Source organism: Leopardus geoffroyi, chromosome A2 (assembly GCF_018350155.1).
Source record: "Leopardus geoffroyi isolate Oge1 chromosome A2, O.geoffroyi_Oge1_pat1.0, whole genome shotgun sequence".
In the NCBI taxonomy this organism is placed as follows: Eukaryota; Metazoa; Chordata; class Mammalia; order Carnivora; family Felidae; genus Leopardus; species Leopardus geoffroyi.
Window position 1 is genome coordinate 232,161 of NC_059331.1, and position 17,859 is coordinate 250,019.

General features: G+C 64.6%; 1 protein-coding gene and 1 long non-coding RNA gene across 4 annotated transcripts; one reads left to right on the top strand and one right to left on the bottom strand.

Moving 5' to 3' along the window:
• Positions 1–46: 46 nt before the first annotated feature.
• On the bottom strand, positions 47–15,847 carry POLRMT (RNA polymerase mitochondrial). 3 transcript variants are annotated; one of them, XM_045491105.1, is made up of 21 exons: positions 15,700–15,847; positions 15,070–15,168; positions 11,975–12,582; positions 8,480–8,610; positions 8,164–8,356; positions 7,188–7,337; positions 6,850–7,014; positions 6,602–6,769; positions 4,776–5,000; positions 3,805–4,593; positions 3,403–3,525; positions 3,014–3,136; positions 2,587–2,766; positions 2,206–2,292; positions 2,008–2,121; positions 1,855–1,907; positions 1,673–1,771; positions 707–779; positions 406–497; positions 251–321; positions 47–150 (listed from the first exon to the last, which is right to left on the bottom strand). In XM_045491105.1, the coding sequence occupies exons 1-21, from the start codon at positions 15,785–15,787 to the stop codon at positions 101–103; spliced, it is 3,681 nt and encodes a 1,226-aa protein (XP_045347061.1). In that variant the 5' UTR covers positions 15,788–15,847; the 3' UTR covers positions 47–100. The 3 variants fall into 3 exon arrangements, with proteins under 3 accessions (XP_045347061.1, XP_045347060.1, XP_045347062.1); XM_045491104.1 differs by having other exon boundaries at positions 251–497; XM_045491106.1 differs by lacking the exons at positions 11,975–12,582; positions 15,070–15,168; positions 15,700–15,847 and having other exon boundaries at positions 251–497; positions 7,188–7,371; positions 8,480–8,596.
• LOC123604950 lies at positions 7,203–7,714 on the top strand. Its single transcript, XR_006715530.1, has 2 exons — positions 7,203–7,319; positions 7,439–7,714. It is a non-coding gene; the product is annotated as an uncharacterized LOC123604950 (long non-coding RNA).
• Positions 15,848–17,859: the final 2,012 nt, after the last annotated feature.

The window sequence follows — 17,859 nt, forward strand, 5'->3', positions numbered from 1 at the left end:
CCAGCTGCTCGGGTGCCCCGAGACCGGCGGGAGACGCTCGACCCCATGGGTGGCAACAGCTTTATTTACACTGTGGTACAGGGCGGGCGGCGGTGCAGCGTCAGCTGAAGAAGTAAGTGGAGTGCTTCACCTGCTTCAGGTCGAAGGCCCCTGTGGAGCAGAGGGCCCAGCGGAGGCCTTGCGGCGGGGCCCTGGGCGACACCTCCCGCGCCCCCCGCCCTCAGGAAACGCTCAGGGTGTCGGGCCCTACCTGTCTTAGGCACCGACTTCAGCGTGTCCTGGAGCTTGCCAGTCCGCACGCTCTTCAAGTGCTGTGGGGACCTGAGGCCGAGGGCAGGGTGGGCGTGAGGCCCAGTGGGGCAGGGAGGGGTGGTCCCGGCCGCTCTGGGGGAGGGGGCACTAAACCTGGCGCCAGAGCAGAATCGCTTCATCAGGAACCTGGACAGGTTGTGCAGGATGGGCTGGCTGTGCAGGCGGACAAACTGCTCCCGGCATACCTGGGGGCAGGGGGGGTCGTCGGGAGGGAGAACGGGGGCCTGAGGGGCGGGGGCAGGGGAGGGCGGAGCTTCCCAGGTCCCGCCCCAACCCGGGAACTGACAGCCGGACTGAGGCTGCCGGTGCCCGGTGCTACGGGGCAAGGGCGTGGGGTCAAGGGGACCCGCTGCCCTCTCAGGGGGGCCGGGTGTGGGCGCAGGGCGGGCAGCACCTGGTTCATGACCTCCACGTCAGCTGCGTGGGTCCAGAAGCAGTCGTGCACGGAGACAAAGGTCAGGCCTTTCCTGCGGTGGCAGTCGGGGTCTCCCGTGAGGGGGGCTGCCCCTCCAGGGCCACTCCCCCCTCTGCTCCTTCCCATCCTCACCTCAAGCCCCCCCCCCCCACCCGCAGTGGGACCCTGCTCCCCACCGGTCAGCTCACCTGTTCATGGTCCCGCCTCACACCCTCTTCACACCTCCTGACCCCCTGTGTCCCAGCCACTGACTGTTTGCCAGTCTTGTTAATACCGGGAAACGGTTCTCCTCTTAGTAAGAAAACTCTGTCCCATGTCACTGCCCACCCCCACCCCGTCCCCAGTTGCCGCAGCCGATACTGTCCCCCCACCCATCACTACAGGGCTCCGTCCCAGGGGTCCTGTGCCACCCGCAGGAGGCAGGCACAAATGGCAACCTCTCTCTGAACGCTGGCTCCTTTCTAACCCAACTATCCACACACCTGCCCTATGGCCATGCTTGGGTGCCTCTGCAGAGCTCAGAACAGAAACCCAGACGCTTCCCCCTACAAGGGCCACGAATCCGTCAGAACAGTGTGCTGCCGGCACTCCCTTGGATGGAACCACAGGCACTTCTCACTCGGAGCAGTGACCCCTTCCCCACCGGCCCAGCCAGCTGCTTCCCCCTCACCCACACCTCGCTGCCTCGGGGCCTTTGCGTATGCTTACGTGTAGTCCTTTTCTGGGCACCGGGTCCCACAACCCATGTGACTAGGGTCCTCGCCTCCTGTAGGCCTCGGTCCTGGTCCCCTGACCCTGTCTGACCCGGCCTCACCACCTGCCTTCCCCACTCTGTGGGTCCCCACTGTGTCCCCAACACCCAGAAGAGAGTGTGCACACAGATCGCTAACAGACACAGTCTGAGCACGCCCAGCCCACGAGGCAAGCTGCAGACGTGGGGCCCACCTGTAGCAGTGCAGGGCTGTGAGCATCATGTGTGAAGAGTCCAGAGAGTGGATGAAGTTGGGGGGGAAGCCATTCTTCTGCTTCAGCGTGTTGGGCCTCCTGGGGAGGGGGAGGACTCAGCCGCCTCTAGCCTGGTCTGACCCGGGGGCAGCCCCCAGCCCAGCACCCCCACCGGCACTCACTGGCTGGTATCCCCACTGTGGCTGAAGGTGAGGCTCTGGATCCCGCCGCTGATCTGCAGGAGCGGGGTGGGGAGGGTCAGGAGTCCCGCCCGGACAGGGACAGGGACACGGAGCGGGGGGGGGGGGGGTGGTGGGGGCGGGGGCCGCACCTACCATGACCTTGGAGTCCCGGTGGTAGGGCTGGATGATGGGGATGCCCAGGGGCGTGACCCACTCCACAGCCGAGCCCGCGTGGGCAATGAGCCGGGCGCTCTCAGTCAGCCAGTGCTGTGGACACAGGGCACGGGCTCAGGGCAGGGCCCCCCTCGTCAGGGACAGCCCGGTGGGCCCGGGGAGGGGGCGAGGACACACCTGGATGGCCCGCGTGCCCGAGAACATCTCCTGGAGACTGTTGAACACCTGGCGCACGAGGTAGTGAGACGCCTCCCACACGAACTCCTGGAGGGGGTGCGGGGCAGCGGTCGGCGGGGGCACAGGGTGGGCAATCACCCACCCACCTCCCCCCAGGAAAACGACCTCACGGCACCCTCTGGGAACCCAGAAGCCCGGCCCCATCTCTCTTTCGGAGAGAGACACGGGAGCCCCTGAGGCCGGGGGATCGGGGGAGGGGGGCAAGCCCCACCCCCAGGACTGCTTGCTGTCCAGCAGCTGGCCGTTCAGGGCAGGGGGCGGGCCGGGGCCGGGGGAAACCTCGACACTGCCGCGGGGCCAAGCGCCCGCCAGGCTGCGCACCTGGGGGAAGTCGCTGAGCTCCCGCAGGCGCCTCTCGATCTGCAGGCGGCCCCCGTAGCGGGTGACCCCGTACACCACAGTCATCACCGTCTGCTTCACCACCTTGCGGCTGATGAACCCCTCGAGCACCTGGGCGACCCGCACGCCCCGCTTGGCGTCCTGACTGCGGAACACCTCCACCTGCGCAGGCGTTCAGGGTCAGCGGGCGGGTGCGTAGACCTTCTGCCTCCCATCCCGCCCAGCAGCCGCTTCTCCTCCCAAGGACCCCACGGTTCCCTCTTCTGACACCTCCCCAGGGGAAGCCCACCCTGACGGCCTGCTCCCGTCACAGGCGACTGGGACCACGCGACCTGCAAATCCAGGCGTCCCCAGGATGGAGACCCCACGCGGGCCCTGGGCACGAGCAGGCGGGGACCGCGGTGCCCACCTGCGCGGCCACTCCGCTGTACACGTCCTGCGGCACGTCCGAGGGCAGCAGGTTGACGGAGGCGGCCCCGATGCTGTCGCGGCCGAGAGCGGCATAGTGCTGCAGCCCGTTACAGGAGCCGTCCTGGGGCCGACAGGGGCGGGGGGCGGGGCAACCCTGGGGATCGAGCCAGCGCTCCGGGGCGCCCCAGTGTGCCGCCCGTACCACCGCCGTAGGAGGTCGCCCCGCAGGGCCAGCCACTCCCACGGGGGCCGGCCTCCACGAGGGGGACACCAGCCAAACACAGCGGGATGTGCACTAGACGCCCACACTTCTACGGAACCTCGCACGCCTCCAGCCACGCCCCCCTGAGCCAGGCACACCCCGAGAGAGGGTCCCCGCCAGCTCACCTGGTGGACCGGGAAGTGAGAAATATAGGCAGCAGGGTCGGGAGCGCGCACGGCCCGAGCGATCTCCATGCAGCAGGCCAGGGCCTGCCAGGGCTCCTCCACCTCCATCCACCACTTGCGGCCCTGAGGGAGGGCAGCATGAGGCCGGGACAGAGCCCCCCGGAACAGCGATGGGCAGGGAGGGACACCCGGGAACAGCCCCGAGCGAGCAGGAGCGGGACGGGGAAAGGTCTGGAAGAAGAGCTAACCCTGGAGGGAAGGGCCGCAGAGCCGCCGAGGAACCAGGGCCAAGGGAAACCCCGAAGGCAGGCCGCCGCCAGGAGCGTGCCAAGGGAGGGGCGGGGGTAGCGGGTGCAGGGAACAGGTGGGGGGTGTGGGGGGAGAGGAAGACCCCACCCCTACCGTCATGGGCCGGTCGGCAGAGTCCAGAATGTCCTCCATCACCTCATCGGCGAACACCAGGCGCGCCTGCAGCGGCTCCCGCTTCTTGAGCCCGGTCAGGTTGACCAAGTGGATCTTGAGCCAGTCGAGGCCGCGGGGGCCAAGCGGGCGGCCCTGGGCGAACTCCAGCAGGGCGCGCGCCAGGTCGCTGCCCAAGTGGTTGAAGTGGGGCGGGCAGGGGTAGGTGCGGCCGCGGAAGTCCATGTTGTGGGGCAGCCAGAAGACGCAGTGGCGCAGGTGCTGCGCCAGCGAGAGGCGGTAGAGCGCGTCCGACCGCAGGCTGTGCATCTCCCGGGCCACTTTGAGGCAGCGGGCCAGCTCCCGCCGCAGCTCGGCCTTCTGGGCGGGCGAGGCGTCCGGCGGCAGGCGGCCCTCGGGCGGCCGGGGCGCCTCGGAGGGCGGGGCCGGCACACCCAGGCGGGGGCAGCCCTTGGCGGCGAAGAGCTCCAGCACCAGGTCCAGCACGCGGCCGTTGACGCGCCAGGCGCAGTTGCCCAGCTGGGTGAGGGCGTCCAGGGCGCCGTGCAGCTCGGCGGGCGGGCAGCTGTCCAGCAGGCGCTGGTGCTGCGTGGTGCCCTCCACAGAGCGCACGAGCTTAGTGGGACTCAGCAGGAAGGCGCCCGTGTGCGGTGACGTCCAGGGCAGCGGCGGGCACAGCATGGGCACCTCGGCCGCCTCGAAGGTCAGCGTGTGCTCCGCTGCGGTCGCCAGCAGCTGCGTGAAGGCCGGGTGTGGCTTCAGGATCCCAATCTGGGGGCGAGGCGGGCAAAGACCGACAGAGGCGTCGATCGCCCTGAAGGACGCACGGCGGGCAGAGGGCCCCCTCCGGCCCCGAGACCGGGTGTAGGACCCCAGCAGGATTTCCACAGGACCCGGCCACGGCCCCGGGGTCCCCACAGCACCCGGAGCCCCCAGCCTCGCGCAGGGCCCACCTGGCGGAAGCTGCGGAAGGAGTACACGTGGTAGAGCACCGGGATGAGCGAGCAGGAGCCCTGGGGGGCGGCCAGGCTGCCGGGCATCCGCACCACCTCCACCAGCATCTCCGCCAGACGCTTGCCCAACTGCACCAGCACAGGCAAGGGCCAGGGCTGCTCATGGGGGGCCTCGGGCGCCCCCAGCGTCTCCCAGTACTGCCGTGGCAGGCAGGGCACCGCCACCTGGGGGCGGGGGAGTGGGTCAGGGGGGCTGGGGGTCTGAGCCCCCCCCCACCGACAGGCCTCACCTGGGTGTCCAAGCCCCCCCCCCCCCGACGGGCCTCACCTGGGTGTCCGAGCCCCCCCACCGACGGGCCTCACCTGGGTGTCCGAGGCCTCCCCCCCCCACCACGGGCCTCACCTGGGTGTCCGAGGCACCCCCCCCCCCCCGCCGACGGGCCTCACCTGGGTGTCCGAGGCCTCCCCCCCCACCATGGGCCTCACCTGGGTGTCCGAGGCCTCCCCCCCCCCCGACGGGCCTCACCTGGGTGTCTGAGCCCCCCCCCACGGGCCTCACCTGGGTGTCCGAGGCCTCCCCCCCCCCCGATGGGCCTCACCTGGGTGTCCGAGCCCCCCCCCCCGATGGGCCTCACCTGGGTGTCCGAGGCACCCCCCCCCCCCCACGGGCCTCACCTGGGTGTCCGAGGCACCCCCCCCCCACCCCCCCCCCGACGGGCCTCACCTGAGTGTCCAAGGCCTCCCCCCCCCACCACGGGCCTCACCTGGGTGTCTGAGCCCCCCCCCGATGGGCCTCACCTGGGTGTCTGAGCCCCCCCCACGGGCCTCACCTGGGTGTCCGAGGCCTCCCCCCCCCGACGGGCCTCACCTGGGTGTCCGAGCCCCCCCCCCGACGGGCCTCACCTGGGTGTCCGAGCCCCCCCCCCGACGGGCCTCACCTGGGTGTCCGAGGCACCCCCCCCCCACGGGCCTCACCTGGGTGTCCGAGGCACCCCCCCCACCCCCCCCCCCCGACGGGCCTCACCTGAGTGTCCAAGGCCTCCCCCCCCACCACGGGCCTCACCTGGGTGTCCGAGCCCCCCCCCCGATGGGCCTCACCTGGGTGTCTGAGCCCCCCCCACGGGCCTCACCTGGGTGTCCGAGGCCTCCCCCCCAACCGACGGGCCTCACCTGGGTGTCCGAGCCCCCCCACCGACGGGCCTCACCTGGGTGTCCGAGGCCTCCCCCCCCCACCACGGGCCTCACCTGGGTGTCCGAGGCACCCCCCCCCCCCCGCCGACGGGCCTCACCTGGGTGTCCGAGGCCTCCCCCCCCCCCACCATGGGCCTCACCTGGGTGTCCGAGGCCTCCCCCCCCCCCGACGGGCCTCACCTGGGTGTCTGAGCCCCCCCCCACGGGCCTCACCTGGGTGTCCGAGGCCTCCCCCCCCCCCGATGGGCCTCACCTGGGTGTCCGAGCCCCCCCCCCGATGGGCCTCACCTGGGTGTCCGAGGCACCCCCCCCCACAGGCCTCACCTGGGTGTCCGAGGCACCCCCCCCCCCGACGGGCCTCACCTGAGTGTCCAAGGCCTCCCCCCCCCACCACGGGCCTCACCTGGGTGTCCGAGCCCCCCCCCGACGGGCCTCACCTGGGTGTCTGAGCCCCCCCCACGGGCCTCACCTGGGTGTCCGAGGCCTCCCCCCCCAACCGACGGGCCTCACCTGGGTGTCCGAGGCCTCCCCCCCCAACCGACGGGCCTCACCTGGGTGTCCGAGGCCTCCCCCCCCACCGACGGGCCTCACCTGGGTGTCCGAGGCCTCCCCCCCCCCCCCCCCACGGGCCTCACCTGGGTGTCCGAGGCCAGCAGCTGCAGGTACTGGTAGTAGCGTTGCTGCAGCGCCTGCACCTGGCTGAGCTGCTTCTTCTGCACCGCGTGCCGATTGAAGACGCGCAGGCCCAGCTGCTGCGCCAGGGACAGGAGGGACTCCCCCTGCGGCGGGAGCACCTGCAGGGTCTGGGGGCGGCGCCGTGAGGTGAGCAGAGCCCGGCCAGCGCCGCCCCCCCCCCACCCCCCCAAGCCCGCCGCCGCCCCACCTGCAGCAGCAGCCTGGCGAGCTCCCGCTCGGTGAGCAGACACAGGTAGGGGAAGAGCGTGGGGCGGCCGGAGCGGGCGGCGCGGGCCTCGCTGGCCTTCACGTCCCGCAGCCCCGCGCACAGCGCCTCCACCCACGCGGTGCGCAGCTGCTTCAGGGTCCTCCGCTGCGGGGGCGGGGCGGACACAGGAGTCACCGCCCAGGGCGGGGCCGGGGGAGGAGTGGGGAGACCCCGGAGGAGGGGTCCTCCCGAGCCACGCGGCCCACCTCGCACTCTCCTCGCGGCCCCGCCGCCGCCCGCCCGACCCCAGGGGGCTGCGATTCAGCCGGGCTTCTCACCGCCTGCAGGACCTCCTCGGTGAGCAGCTGGGCCTTCTCCACCGACTCCACAGTGACAGTGGTGGCCATCTCCACACGCAGCTGCTGCTGGAAGAGGGTCTGCAGCTTCCACAGAGGCAGGTGCAGCTTGGGGTATGACACGGGGCCCTCCTGCGGGGTGGGGACAGTATGACACGGGGCCCTCCTGTGTGTGTGTGGGGGGGGCAAGCAGGAGGTCAGGCCCCCACAGGCCGGACTCTCCTACACACAAGGCCGACGAGAGCAGCTGTCCGGCCTGCACGTCCAGGACCCCCACCCGCAGAGCCACATCTGCTTCTCCGAGTCCCCGGAAAATCATCCCTCCGAGAGGATGGAAGGAAGCAAGGTGCCAAAGAGCACGTGACAGCCACCCAGCATTTGCCCGGCCTCACTGGGTGGGGGTGGGAACTACCTGGGGAGACACAGCTCAGGTCTCTGGGCAGTGAGCTCGTGTTTAAACTGGAAACTGTGCAAATGCGTGACCCATCCAAAAAGAGAAATCGAAAACCACAAAACCCAGCACGCTGAGAATCACACGCAGGCCCACACAAGGCAGGTCTTCTAATGACTGCACAGCGGACAGAGCCCCGGCCACACTGCCCACCTGCTGCTTGAGGCTGGCCAAAGCTTGGGCTGTCTACACCCAGCTCTGGCATGACGCCTGTGCTCTGCCCGCCGCTGAGCCTCTGGGTGGGAACCCAACGGCGAGGCTGTGGCACCTTCCAGCTTTAATCTTTAGGGTCAGGGCCCCGGTGGGGACTGGGACTTGCCAAGGCTGGTTCGTCTGGCCTCTGAAGAGCAGGGAGGGCATCCCTGGGACGCGGGTGGCTCCGAGAGAAATTAAAGGAGGGGCCGAGGAGACTCCACAAGGACAGGGTGGTCCCGGCTCATCCCCAACAGGACACGCCCCCCGCCCCCCACCCCCCACCCCACCCCGTGGGTGTCAGGGCCCTCTCACCTTGGCGTAGATCTCCCTGAGCAGGGGTGAGGTGTTGACCTGGGGCTCGGGCTGGGGCTGCAGAGGAGGGCTGAAGGTGGGCTGGGCCTTGTGCACTGCCTGCAGGAGCGCGGCCTGCTCCTCCTGGCACAGTGGCACGCTGGAGAAGAGGTCCTGCAGCCGCAGCCCATCCTGGGCCATCTGGTCCAGACACCTGTGGGGGCGCACGGTGCCTAAGGGAGGGGCAGCCCCCAACACCCTGCAGGTCTCAGCGCCAGGCGGCCATGGGGGCCTTCTGGGCGGCCCGGGCCCCAGCCAGGGCCCGATGCCCACCCACCTTTGGACGGTCCTGGCGTCCTGGTCCAGCCGTCCCATGCACTGGAGCGCAGCTGCGTAGGACAAGAGGTCTGGGGTGAGGCCGGCATCTTTCACCATGAAGAACACGTAAACCAGCTCTTTGAAGGAGCCCTGGGGAGACCAAGTTGGGGTGAGGGTCCTGGGGTGGCCAGCCCGTCCCTGGAGACCTTGCTCTCCAGCCAGCGAATTACGAAAAGGCTTGCTGGCCAAGTGCAGCGCAGGCGCTCGGTGACACCACGGCGGGACCAGGTGGGGGCTGGGTTCCCGACGGGAGAGGTGCTGATACCGTGGACGTGAACGTGCGCTATTCCAGCCGCTACAAGAGGCTCTCCAGTGTTCTCTGCGGTCTTCCACCCGCCTGCTCCGGGGTTAGCCCACCTCTTCCCCATTTCCGCGAGTGCTAGTCCTGTCCCTGGTTTGAGTGCGGCCTCTCTCACACAGGCGCCGTGGCTGTCAACCTCCCTCCGACACCCCCCGGCTGGAGGCACGCCGCGTTCAGGCCTCCGTTCATTTCCAAGTACAGGAAACCTTGTTGGCGAGCATAAATCGTTCCAGAAACATGTTTGTAATCCAAAGTACTTGTATGTCAAAGCGATTTCCCCATGAGAAATAACGGCAACGCACAATCCAAACATATTCATGTAAAAAACGACCGTGATACTGTAAGATAATAGAAAATAATATAATTCACGGTATAAAGAAATACACATTAACCTGCACTTACCTTTGAGAACCTCCGTGGCTGGAGTGAGGGAGACGAGAGAGAGGAGGGTGACTGTGCAGGACAACTGTCACTATCACTAAGGGAATCGCCGCTATGTATCGGCTCAATGCGATCTTCTTCTTTTCCTGAGGCTTTAATAGGAACCTATCCGGTGACGCTCGCTTTGCCTCCTCTCGAGGGTTTTCGCAAAAACGGGACATCGCGTTGTCGTTAAACAGACCCGCTGCTCACATTGCTACAGCCTTATTCGGGTGGCGCTTTGCTACACAATTTTGCAGTTTCCCACACTTCACACATGTCCCTAATCTCATTTGAAGTGAGGGATTCCTCCGCCTTTTCCTCCTCCTCTGCAGGCAAGGTACAGACGTAGACTTCTTGTAAAATCTTGCAATTTCAGCCCCTCGCATACCTCGTTCATAGTCTCCAATGATTTCCTTCGACTTCCACCAGAATCATCTCCTTCTTACCCTCCTCAACGTTTTTCTGCGTGGGGGTCACTGTATACGCTGCCGCTGATGCTGACTACAGCACATGATTAATAAACTTTTGTCACGTGCCGTACTTAATGTAACTGGCAGTGAGGCAGCAGAGGACAAGGTCCCTATCTGCGGGCGGCCCAACCTAGAATGAAGCAAAGCGTTCCCGAGCTCGCTCTTGGATGGAAAAGCAAAGGGCTGTCCGCAGGTGCGTTGAGGGGACAAAAATACACGAGCGCCAACGTTCTGAAAACTCACTGAGTTCTGCCAACGAGACTGAGCATCCCAGCGTGGGCGATGATCACCCACCCCCGCAGAGAGCCACTGGCTCAGCTGCGACCACATGACACTCGGCATCATGACCTAGGTGAACCGCAAGACCTCGCTCGCTCGCCAAGTGAGAATGGACCAGGAACGTCTGCCTGTCTTGCGGAACAGCTTCCTCGCGGTCCAGGTTCTGCTGTACGTGCTACGTTCTCCTGCAGCCGCTTCCCCGACCACTGGAGGTCTGTGCCGCTGCAGACCCGCTGGAGAGAACAAGGCTCCTAGCACCCCCCGCCCCCGCCCCCGCCCCCAGCTCCTGCTGCCTTCACCCAAGGCGTGCCGCCACACCAGGGACCACGGTGCCGGCAACCGGGTTTGCGGGCGCTTGTCTCAAGGACCTCGCCCAGGCCGCCCTACTGGCCGTCAGCAGCCACACGTAGCCACCGCGTTTAAACCTTCAGCTCTGCAAATGCTCGGGGGTCACACGCAGCCGGAGCAGATGAACGTGCCAACGGGGAAGGGACCCCCGCCGGACCCCGCTGGTCTACAGGAAGCGTGTCTAAACCCCACATGCCGTCTCACCTTTACGCTTCACAGAGACACACGCGCGCAGGCGGACACGGTGGCCGAGGCTCTAAATCAGGCCCCTCTGCCTTACACACGGGGACACCGAAGCTCAGAGAGAAGGGGGAGGTGTGGGCCACACGGTGAGCAAGCGGCAGCCACGGGACGCAGGCTGGGCTCTGGGTAACAGCCAAGCCCCATCCCGCATGCGCAGGCCGCCCAGAAACCACGACTTCCGGAGCCCAGGATGCCTGTGCAGTCCACGCACGACGCACGACGGGCCTGGGACGGGGTCAGCAATGCCCCCAAACCCCCACCTACTCGGGACCTCATAACACGGGCCCCTGAGGGATCTTTGCTAACGGAATGAGTTCAGATGAAGCCACGTGAGGAGTGTGAGGACAGGGCAGATGCGGGACACCTGGAGACGCCTGGGGACGCGGCCACAGGCCCAGGACCACAGGGGCTCCGGGAGCTGGAAGAGGCAGGAAGGCAGTGGCCCCGCCCGCTTTGACCTGGGACTGGAAAAAAATAACTGTCACTTTAAGCCACCCAGGTTTTGGTCATCGCCACAAATGCAGGAAGCTCGCGCCCGCACCAATGGCAGAAATGTCCCGCCGTAACAGGGCCCTGTGACCTCGGGGGGAAGAAAACGACCTTCTTGCCTTCACTAACCCCCTGAAGCTAGTGCGTCCCAGTGACAAAGACGAACGTGACCGCCGCCTGTGGGGACTGGGCATCTCCACGCCACGGGCCGACGCAGACGTAAGAGCGATGGTGGCCCCTGGGCCTGCTGTCCTGTCCTCGAGTGAGGCCCGGCGGTCTCGGCCACAAGCCCACGCTCACAGCCGGCGCCTCGGTCCCCACGCGACGGTCTCTGCCTCGGGCCTGAGCACAGGGAGGGGGCTCGGAGCTGCGCCCCCGCGAGGCCACGTGAAGAACACTCTTGAACAAGCAGCCCAGGCCGCCGCCGCCGCCGCGGGGAAATTAAAAACACTTGGAGAGACACGGGGCATGGCCAGAGCGGACCCCGCAGGGAACCCCACGGCCACGAACGCACGCCCGCATCGAGACGCGCTAACTCCCCACCTGAGGAAGCCCCACCTAAAGCAGCGAAGTCGCTGTCCCGAGAAGGACCTGGAAACTCCCCCGGAGGCCAAAGCGCCCCTCACACCAGTCAGGCACAGAGGCCCCGGTCGAGGCGTCCAGAAGGAAAGGGACTAAAACGTTCAGCAGGACTCCCTCCTTCTCTTTGGGCTGTTTTGGGAAATCTCCGTTGAGGGCCACGGGGGACTTATGGTTGACGAGCTACGAGAATCATCAGCACGGTAACAAGCACAGGACTCGGCCTCTGGGGCTCAGAGCCCCGGCTTCGGACCAGGCGCTCCCGGGGGGGGGGGGGCCCGGCGGACCCCGCAGACACCCCTCCCCCGGGGCCGCCGCTCACCTTGCGCGCCCAGCCGAGCATGACGGTGTTGTACGCGGCCAGCGTGAGCACCCGCCGCTGCCGCCACTTGCTGTGGCAGGTGACCAGCACGTGGTGGGCGAGGGGCAGGTGGCCGGAGAGCAGGCAGCACTCCAGGAAGGCCAGGAGCCTCTGCCGCTGGGTCTCCAGCCGCGCGGGGGCGCCCCCCGCCTCGTGGGCCGGCCCCGCCTCGCAGCTCAGCCTCCGCGGCGCGTCCCGCAGCAGCCCCGCCAGCTGCTCCTCCCAGGGGCTTCGGGGCGTCTCCTGCTCCCAGCGCAGCAGGCGCTCGGCCAGCGGGGCGCTCAGCAGCCGGGGCACCATCCGCAGCCTGTGCTCATAGGCCAGCTGCTGGGCCCGCACCTGCAGCTTCGCCTGCAGCCGCTGCTTGCGCCTCTGCATCGCCCACTTCTCCTGGTCCAGCTTCTGCGCCCAGTGGCCGCCGAGCCCCGGGGCGGTGCCCTCGCCCCCCTTCTGGGCCTTCCTGCGCGGCTGGAAGCCGCCCGCTTCTGGGAGTCGGGCCGGGCGGGGCCTCCTCACGGTCACCTCCGACACATGCGCGGCCTGCAGCTGCCGCACCCGGGCCTCGAGCACTGTGGGGGCGAAGGGCGAGGATGTCAGGGGGACCCCCGTGCGAGCAACAACCTCTTGAGACCTGCGGTTTTGGGGGGTGGCTGGCCTCACCAACTCTCGGGGCCTTGGTTCTTTTTTTTTTTTAAACGATTATTTATTTTTGAGACAGAGCGTGAACGGGGGAGGGGCAGAGAGAGAGGGAGACAACAGAATCGGAAGCAGGCTCCAGGCTCCGAGCGGTCAGCACGGAGCCCGATGTGGACTCGAACCCGTGAACCACAAGATGATGACCTTAACCCAAGTTGGATGCTTAACCGACTGAACCCCCCAGGCACCCCTCGAGGTCTCAGTACTATGTGTATGTCCCCCAATTTTCAGGCGCATACACCCTACCCACCCATTCAGCACCTCTGCGACAGCCTGACCCAACTTCCCAAAACCTGCCCCTCCGTGTCATCGTCACTGGCTGTCACTGTCACTGGCGGCGTGGTCCTTGCAGGCCCTCAGCCAAAAAACCCTTAAGATCATCCAAGCCTCCACACCCAGCCTGTCAGCACACCCTCAGAGGTGTGGCTCTGCCTCAAAATCCATCCAGGTGCCCCAGGGGTCCTGCCCTCGCCTCCCCCCACTCCCCCCAGGCTGCGGCCACAATGGCCTCAGGGCCTCTGCACACTCTACTCCTGATCGCTATGATCGGTATGACCGGAGTTTCCTGCAGAGTCAGGTGCCATGGCTAGCCCTGCGTCACAACGGCTTCACAGATCACGGGAGTCCCCGACAGATCAACACGTAACCTTCTTCAGTGTCCCTCTGTTTAAGATGCCTTATTTCACATACGTTATTAATTCATAACATATTAATTCACATAACATGTTAATTCACGTAACGTTGAGCCCACAGCCAACAGCACCGCAACTGTAAGCAAACACCTATTTTTGGGGCCTGGCTGGCTCAGTTGGTTAAGCGTCTGACGCTTGATGTCGGCTCAGCTCATGAGCTCACAGTGTGTGAGTTCGAGCCCTGTGCTGGGTTCTACACTGTTGGTGTGGAGCCTAGCTGGGATTCTGTGTCTCCCTCTCTCTCTCTCTCAAATCAATTAAGTAAACATTAAAAAAATAAAAACGAAAATGTGTGTTTTCTCCAAAAGGCACATCACAGCCTTCTTGAACTTAGGACGGTAGAAAACACCTTGGCACTATGCTTGGGGACCGCTTTAAACAGCACAATCCGACAGCCCCCAAAATGCAGAAACATGGCAGTAAACGTACCTTGAGAAGGACACTTGTTTACAATATGTGCTAAAACAAGAGGCCAGTGTGTCACCTGCTTCAACCCCAGCTGGGGACGGGGACATCGGGCAGCTCCAGTATTTGCTGCTCTGCACGTGTCCACAAGGGACCGGGATTTGGGGGTTACGGATGGAGTTTAGTTCTTAGGTAACTGTGCAAATACTACTGAGGACCAACGGCACCCACGCAGTCCAGCCTCACCCGCCGGCCTCGGTCCAACAAAGACTTGCTGGAGTAAACTGAAGAGGCAGGGCGGCCTTGGCCCCTGTAGGAGCCAACATGTGGGGCGTGCATGTGGGGTACCCGTGTCTGTCGAGGAGGTGAGGCCGACATGACGTGGCTGTGCGCACAGCTTTTCTCGCCGCGGTGGCAACAGTGCCTTTGGATGACAAGGCAGGCAAAGGCCACATGGACCTGTGACTGGGGGGGGGGGGGGGGGGGGGTTATTAGCTTATCCTATGCTAGAGGACAGAGTTGGCGGGTTTTTAGGCTGGCGAGTGATGTAATGTGATTCAGACTTCCAGAACCTTCCTCCATTGAACATAGGATACTCGGGCTTTAAGACAATTAGGTAGTGAGTAAGAAACGAAAGAAGGTTGCTGTTGAGGATGACGGTACTCTACTTCTCTATGTTCGGAATTTCCTGAAACAAACTTTTCCTTTTTAGACACACTGGAGACGCGGGGCAGGGGGGAAGCAGGAAGCAGTGGCCATGGTCTGGGGGGCTCCAGTGAGGGAACACACATGCCCCCACCTCCCTGTGGCAGTGCCAGGACTGGGCCGGCCGGCCCACGCTGTGAAGACGGCAGGACCCCGACTGGACCCCTCGGGCACCCGAGCCCAGACAGCCGAGCCAGGGCACGTGTGTCAGTTCAGGATTCGAATCCTGACTCTGCAGGAGCAGTTCGTGCAGCCTTGGGCCAGCCTCTCCAGCTACCACGTTGGGCCTCACCAGGAGAGTAGGAGCGCCTGCGGGGTTCGGGGAAGGGGAAACAACAGCCCTCTGTGTCCAGCACAAGCTTCCTGTCACCATCCCCATGAGGACACTGAGGGCAGGGGACCCATTCAGTTACCCTGCTTTGCAGAATGCAGCCCTTCTCGTGGTGTCACTGTGAGGAAACGGGGAGGTAACCCCCCAGCAGAGTGCCCGTGGCTGGGAGGGGCGGGGGGACAGAGAGGAGGGGCTTCAGGCTCCAAGCCTTGGGGGTCTGGGCTCACCCTCCAGCAGCTCAGCGTGGCCCCAGTCCTTCCGGCGGTCTTGCTCACAAGGGCTGGCGGACAAGCTCCTTCTGCGGCCCCAGACACCACTGAGGGCCCCTGTGGGCGAAAGAGAGGCTGAGGGAGGCAGAAGGAGGCCCGCGGCCTGGGGGGCTGGGAGGGCCTCGTGTGGACAGAAATCGCAGGATCCTGGGGCAAAAGAGCTCTAAATTCATTGCAAGCCGTCAGTGGTCACGGGCCTCACGTTGGAAAGAACCCAAGAGGTCAAAGGTGAAGGGGACCTTACAGAAAAGAAATTTGGGCGTGGGATCAACATAAAGGGTTCCTCCAACGAAAGGTGCTGTGAGAGTTCAAAGGTCAGGGGCCCTAAGTCGCAAAGAAGGGGTCAGGGGGCTCCAAAAGAAACTAAGAGTCAAGCGTCAAAGTGCTGTGCCGATCCCCATCGGGGGAGTGGCCTAAGGGCGAGTGAAAGCGGGGTCCAGTCAATGGGTTCCACAGAACCACACTGGGCAAGGAGCAAAGGTGGGGGGTAGCTGGATCCCGGGGACCTAAAAGCCGAAGGTCACGGCCGTGGGGAGAGGAGGCAGTGGCAGCGGCCATGGCGTCACCCTCGGGTCTCCCCCGCGTTACCTTCCTCGGCCAGGGGGCCGGGGGGGCCCGCAGGCCACAGGGCCCTCCGGAGACCGGACGCGCCGCGGCCCCAGCGAAACGCCGACATTCCGCACGCCGACCGCCGCGCCGCCCGCGCTGTTCGCACCGCCCACACCGCGCCTGCGCCGCCTGCGCCTGCCGGGAGTTGTAGTTCCACAGCCTACGGCGGCTGTGAAGGGACCTCGCGGCGAGAGGAGGCAGCCGGAACCACGATTCCCAGGGAGCAGCGGGGCCCGGGAGTCTCCGACGCATGCGCCGATAAAGCCCTCTAATTGGCTCTTCCTCCTGCCAGGGAGGGGCGGGACAGAGCCGTTGCTTGGGTAACCCGGGGTGACTCTAAGCCGTCTTCGGGAGGACCGGGAAGGCGGATTGTTGTTGTTGTTGTTGTTGTTGTTCTTCTTCTTCTTTCTTTTTTTTCCTAAAGGAATGGTCGCCAAATAGTTAAGACAGCGTTCTGCAATTTAGAGATTCCTGTCTGCGATCTTCATTGCTCCAACTTCGACTTTGGAGCGGCAACTATGACTAGCCCCAGTTTATTGCGGAGGAAGTTGAGGCTGGGAGAGGTCGAGCAAGTTGCCCCAACATTAGGAGACCGCAGTGAAGGCAGAGGTCTGTCTGACTCCCAGCCCCAGACCAGGGGCAGCTGGGACGTCGTTTCCAGGACGTCTCCCTCGTCCACTCCCTCCAGTCCCACGGACAGGAGCAGAGCAGGGCGTGAAAAGCAGACCAACCTACTAAACTGATTTGATGAAAAATGGAATGAGCCCGGAGCCTGAAAGTTCCCAGTCCTGATCTTCAGGGTGGTCTCACTCGGGAGTAGTCAGAGCCAGAGCTTCAGAATCAGACCAGGAAGGCACTTGGGAAACTGAGGCGGGGGGAGAGGAGCATCAGCTGGCATGGAAGGATGAAACTAAGAATATCTGGGTTAACTGTGTTCCAGGCAGAGTTCACCGCAAGTGCAAAGGCCCGGAGGCAGAGTCAGGTGTGGATACCTGGAGAAACTTGAGCAGAGAGGGGGTTAGGAAGAAGAAGCTAAGACAAAGCTGGAGGAGTTCTCAGGGGCCAGGCCAGTGGGCCAGTGGGGCTTCAGCTCAAGCTGCCACCTGCCCTTGGGCTCTCAGACTTGGTTATCCCATTAGCCCAGAGTGGAAGCTGGACCTGTGCTCTAGAAAGGCCAGCCTCCTCCTCGGCCTGGCGGCCTCTTGAAAGCACATTCCAGACGCAGCTGCCCACGCGGGCCTGTGCAGTATGATTCCACCGGCTGGGAATGTTTTCAGCAGACAGCAGCGTCCTCTCAAACCTGCCCCAACCCACTCCAAGATGCCCCAGGGGCCTCGACCTCAGATCTGACTCACTCCTGGGATGGCCTTCCTGGCCCTGAGGGGCTGAATCAGTATGACCTGGTCTCCCCAAGACCTAGATACACCCCCCTCGGACCCCCTCAGTCTGGCAGAGCCAGCAATCTGTGCCGGAAGCCTAGACCTTGGAATCGGTGTGCCTTTCTTGACGCCTTGGTCGTCTCTTATATGCAACGGGGCATCAGATGCCCTAAAGCATATTCCCCTGGAACCAGGGTCCTGGAACTTAGCAGTGAGAAAGTTCTTTCTGCTCCCACTCAGGCACAGGAGGTCTCGCTGAGTGCTGCCTACATCTGACTCCTACCTCAGCTCTCTGGCTGTGATCCTATCGGTCTGAGAATTTGTCACATGGTCGTCTCCTCGGTGTTTCTTTTTATGGCTTATCGTCATCATGTCTGTGTGTGGTTCTGGTTTTCCACTCCTGATGGTGACATCAAGTTTCCTTGTAAAACTTAAGTAAGAAAAATATGAATAACACACAGGACAGGTGGAGGCAGATGTAATTAAACGGGGAACACAGCGTCAGAGGTTGGAATTTGGGCAACACCGTGTTTCAGAAGCTGTTTGCTTATGTCGGGTTCTGACCCAAAATGTTTGGTCAGATTCGTGCCATGAGACATTCAGATGAGCCTGGGTTGTGTCCATGTTGAGAAAGGTGGAGAAAGGCCAGGATCTCTAGATGGGAGGAGATGGTATCAGCCCCCTAGGGCTGCGTGTACCTTCAACAACAGAAAGTTATTCTCTCACATTTCTGAGACCAGACGGGCAACGTCAGTATCTG

What these genes read in the sequence shown, in the direction of transcription:
- POLRMT (XM_045491104.1), bottom strand. Translation starts at nt 15,787, where the DNA reads ATGTCGGCGTTTCGCTGGGGCCGCGGCGCGTCCGGTCTCCGGAGGGCC. An exon ending in TCAGGGAGATCTACGCCAAG is followed by an intron (nt 7,338 to 8,163) that starts GTGAGAGGGCCC and finishes CCCACCCCGCAG; the next exon opens with GAGGGCCCCGTGTCATACCC. An exon ending in CTCACTTCCCGGTCCACCAG is followed by an intron (nt 3,137 to 3,402) that starts GTGAGCTGGCGG and finishes TGTCGGCCCCAG; the next exon opens with GACGGCTCCTGTAACGGGCT.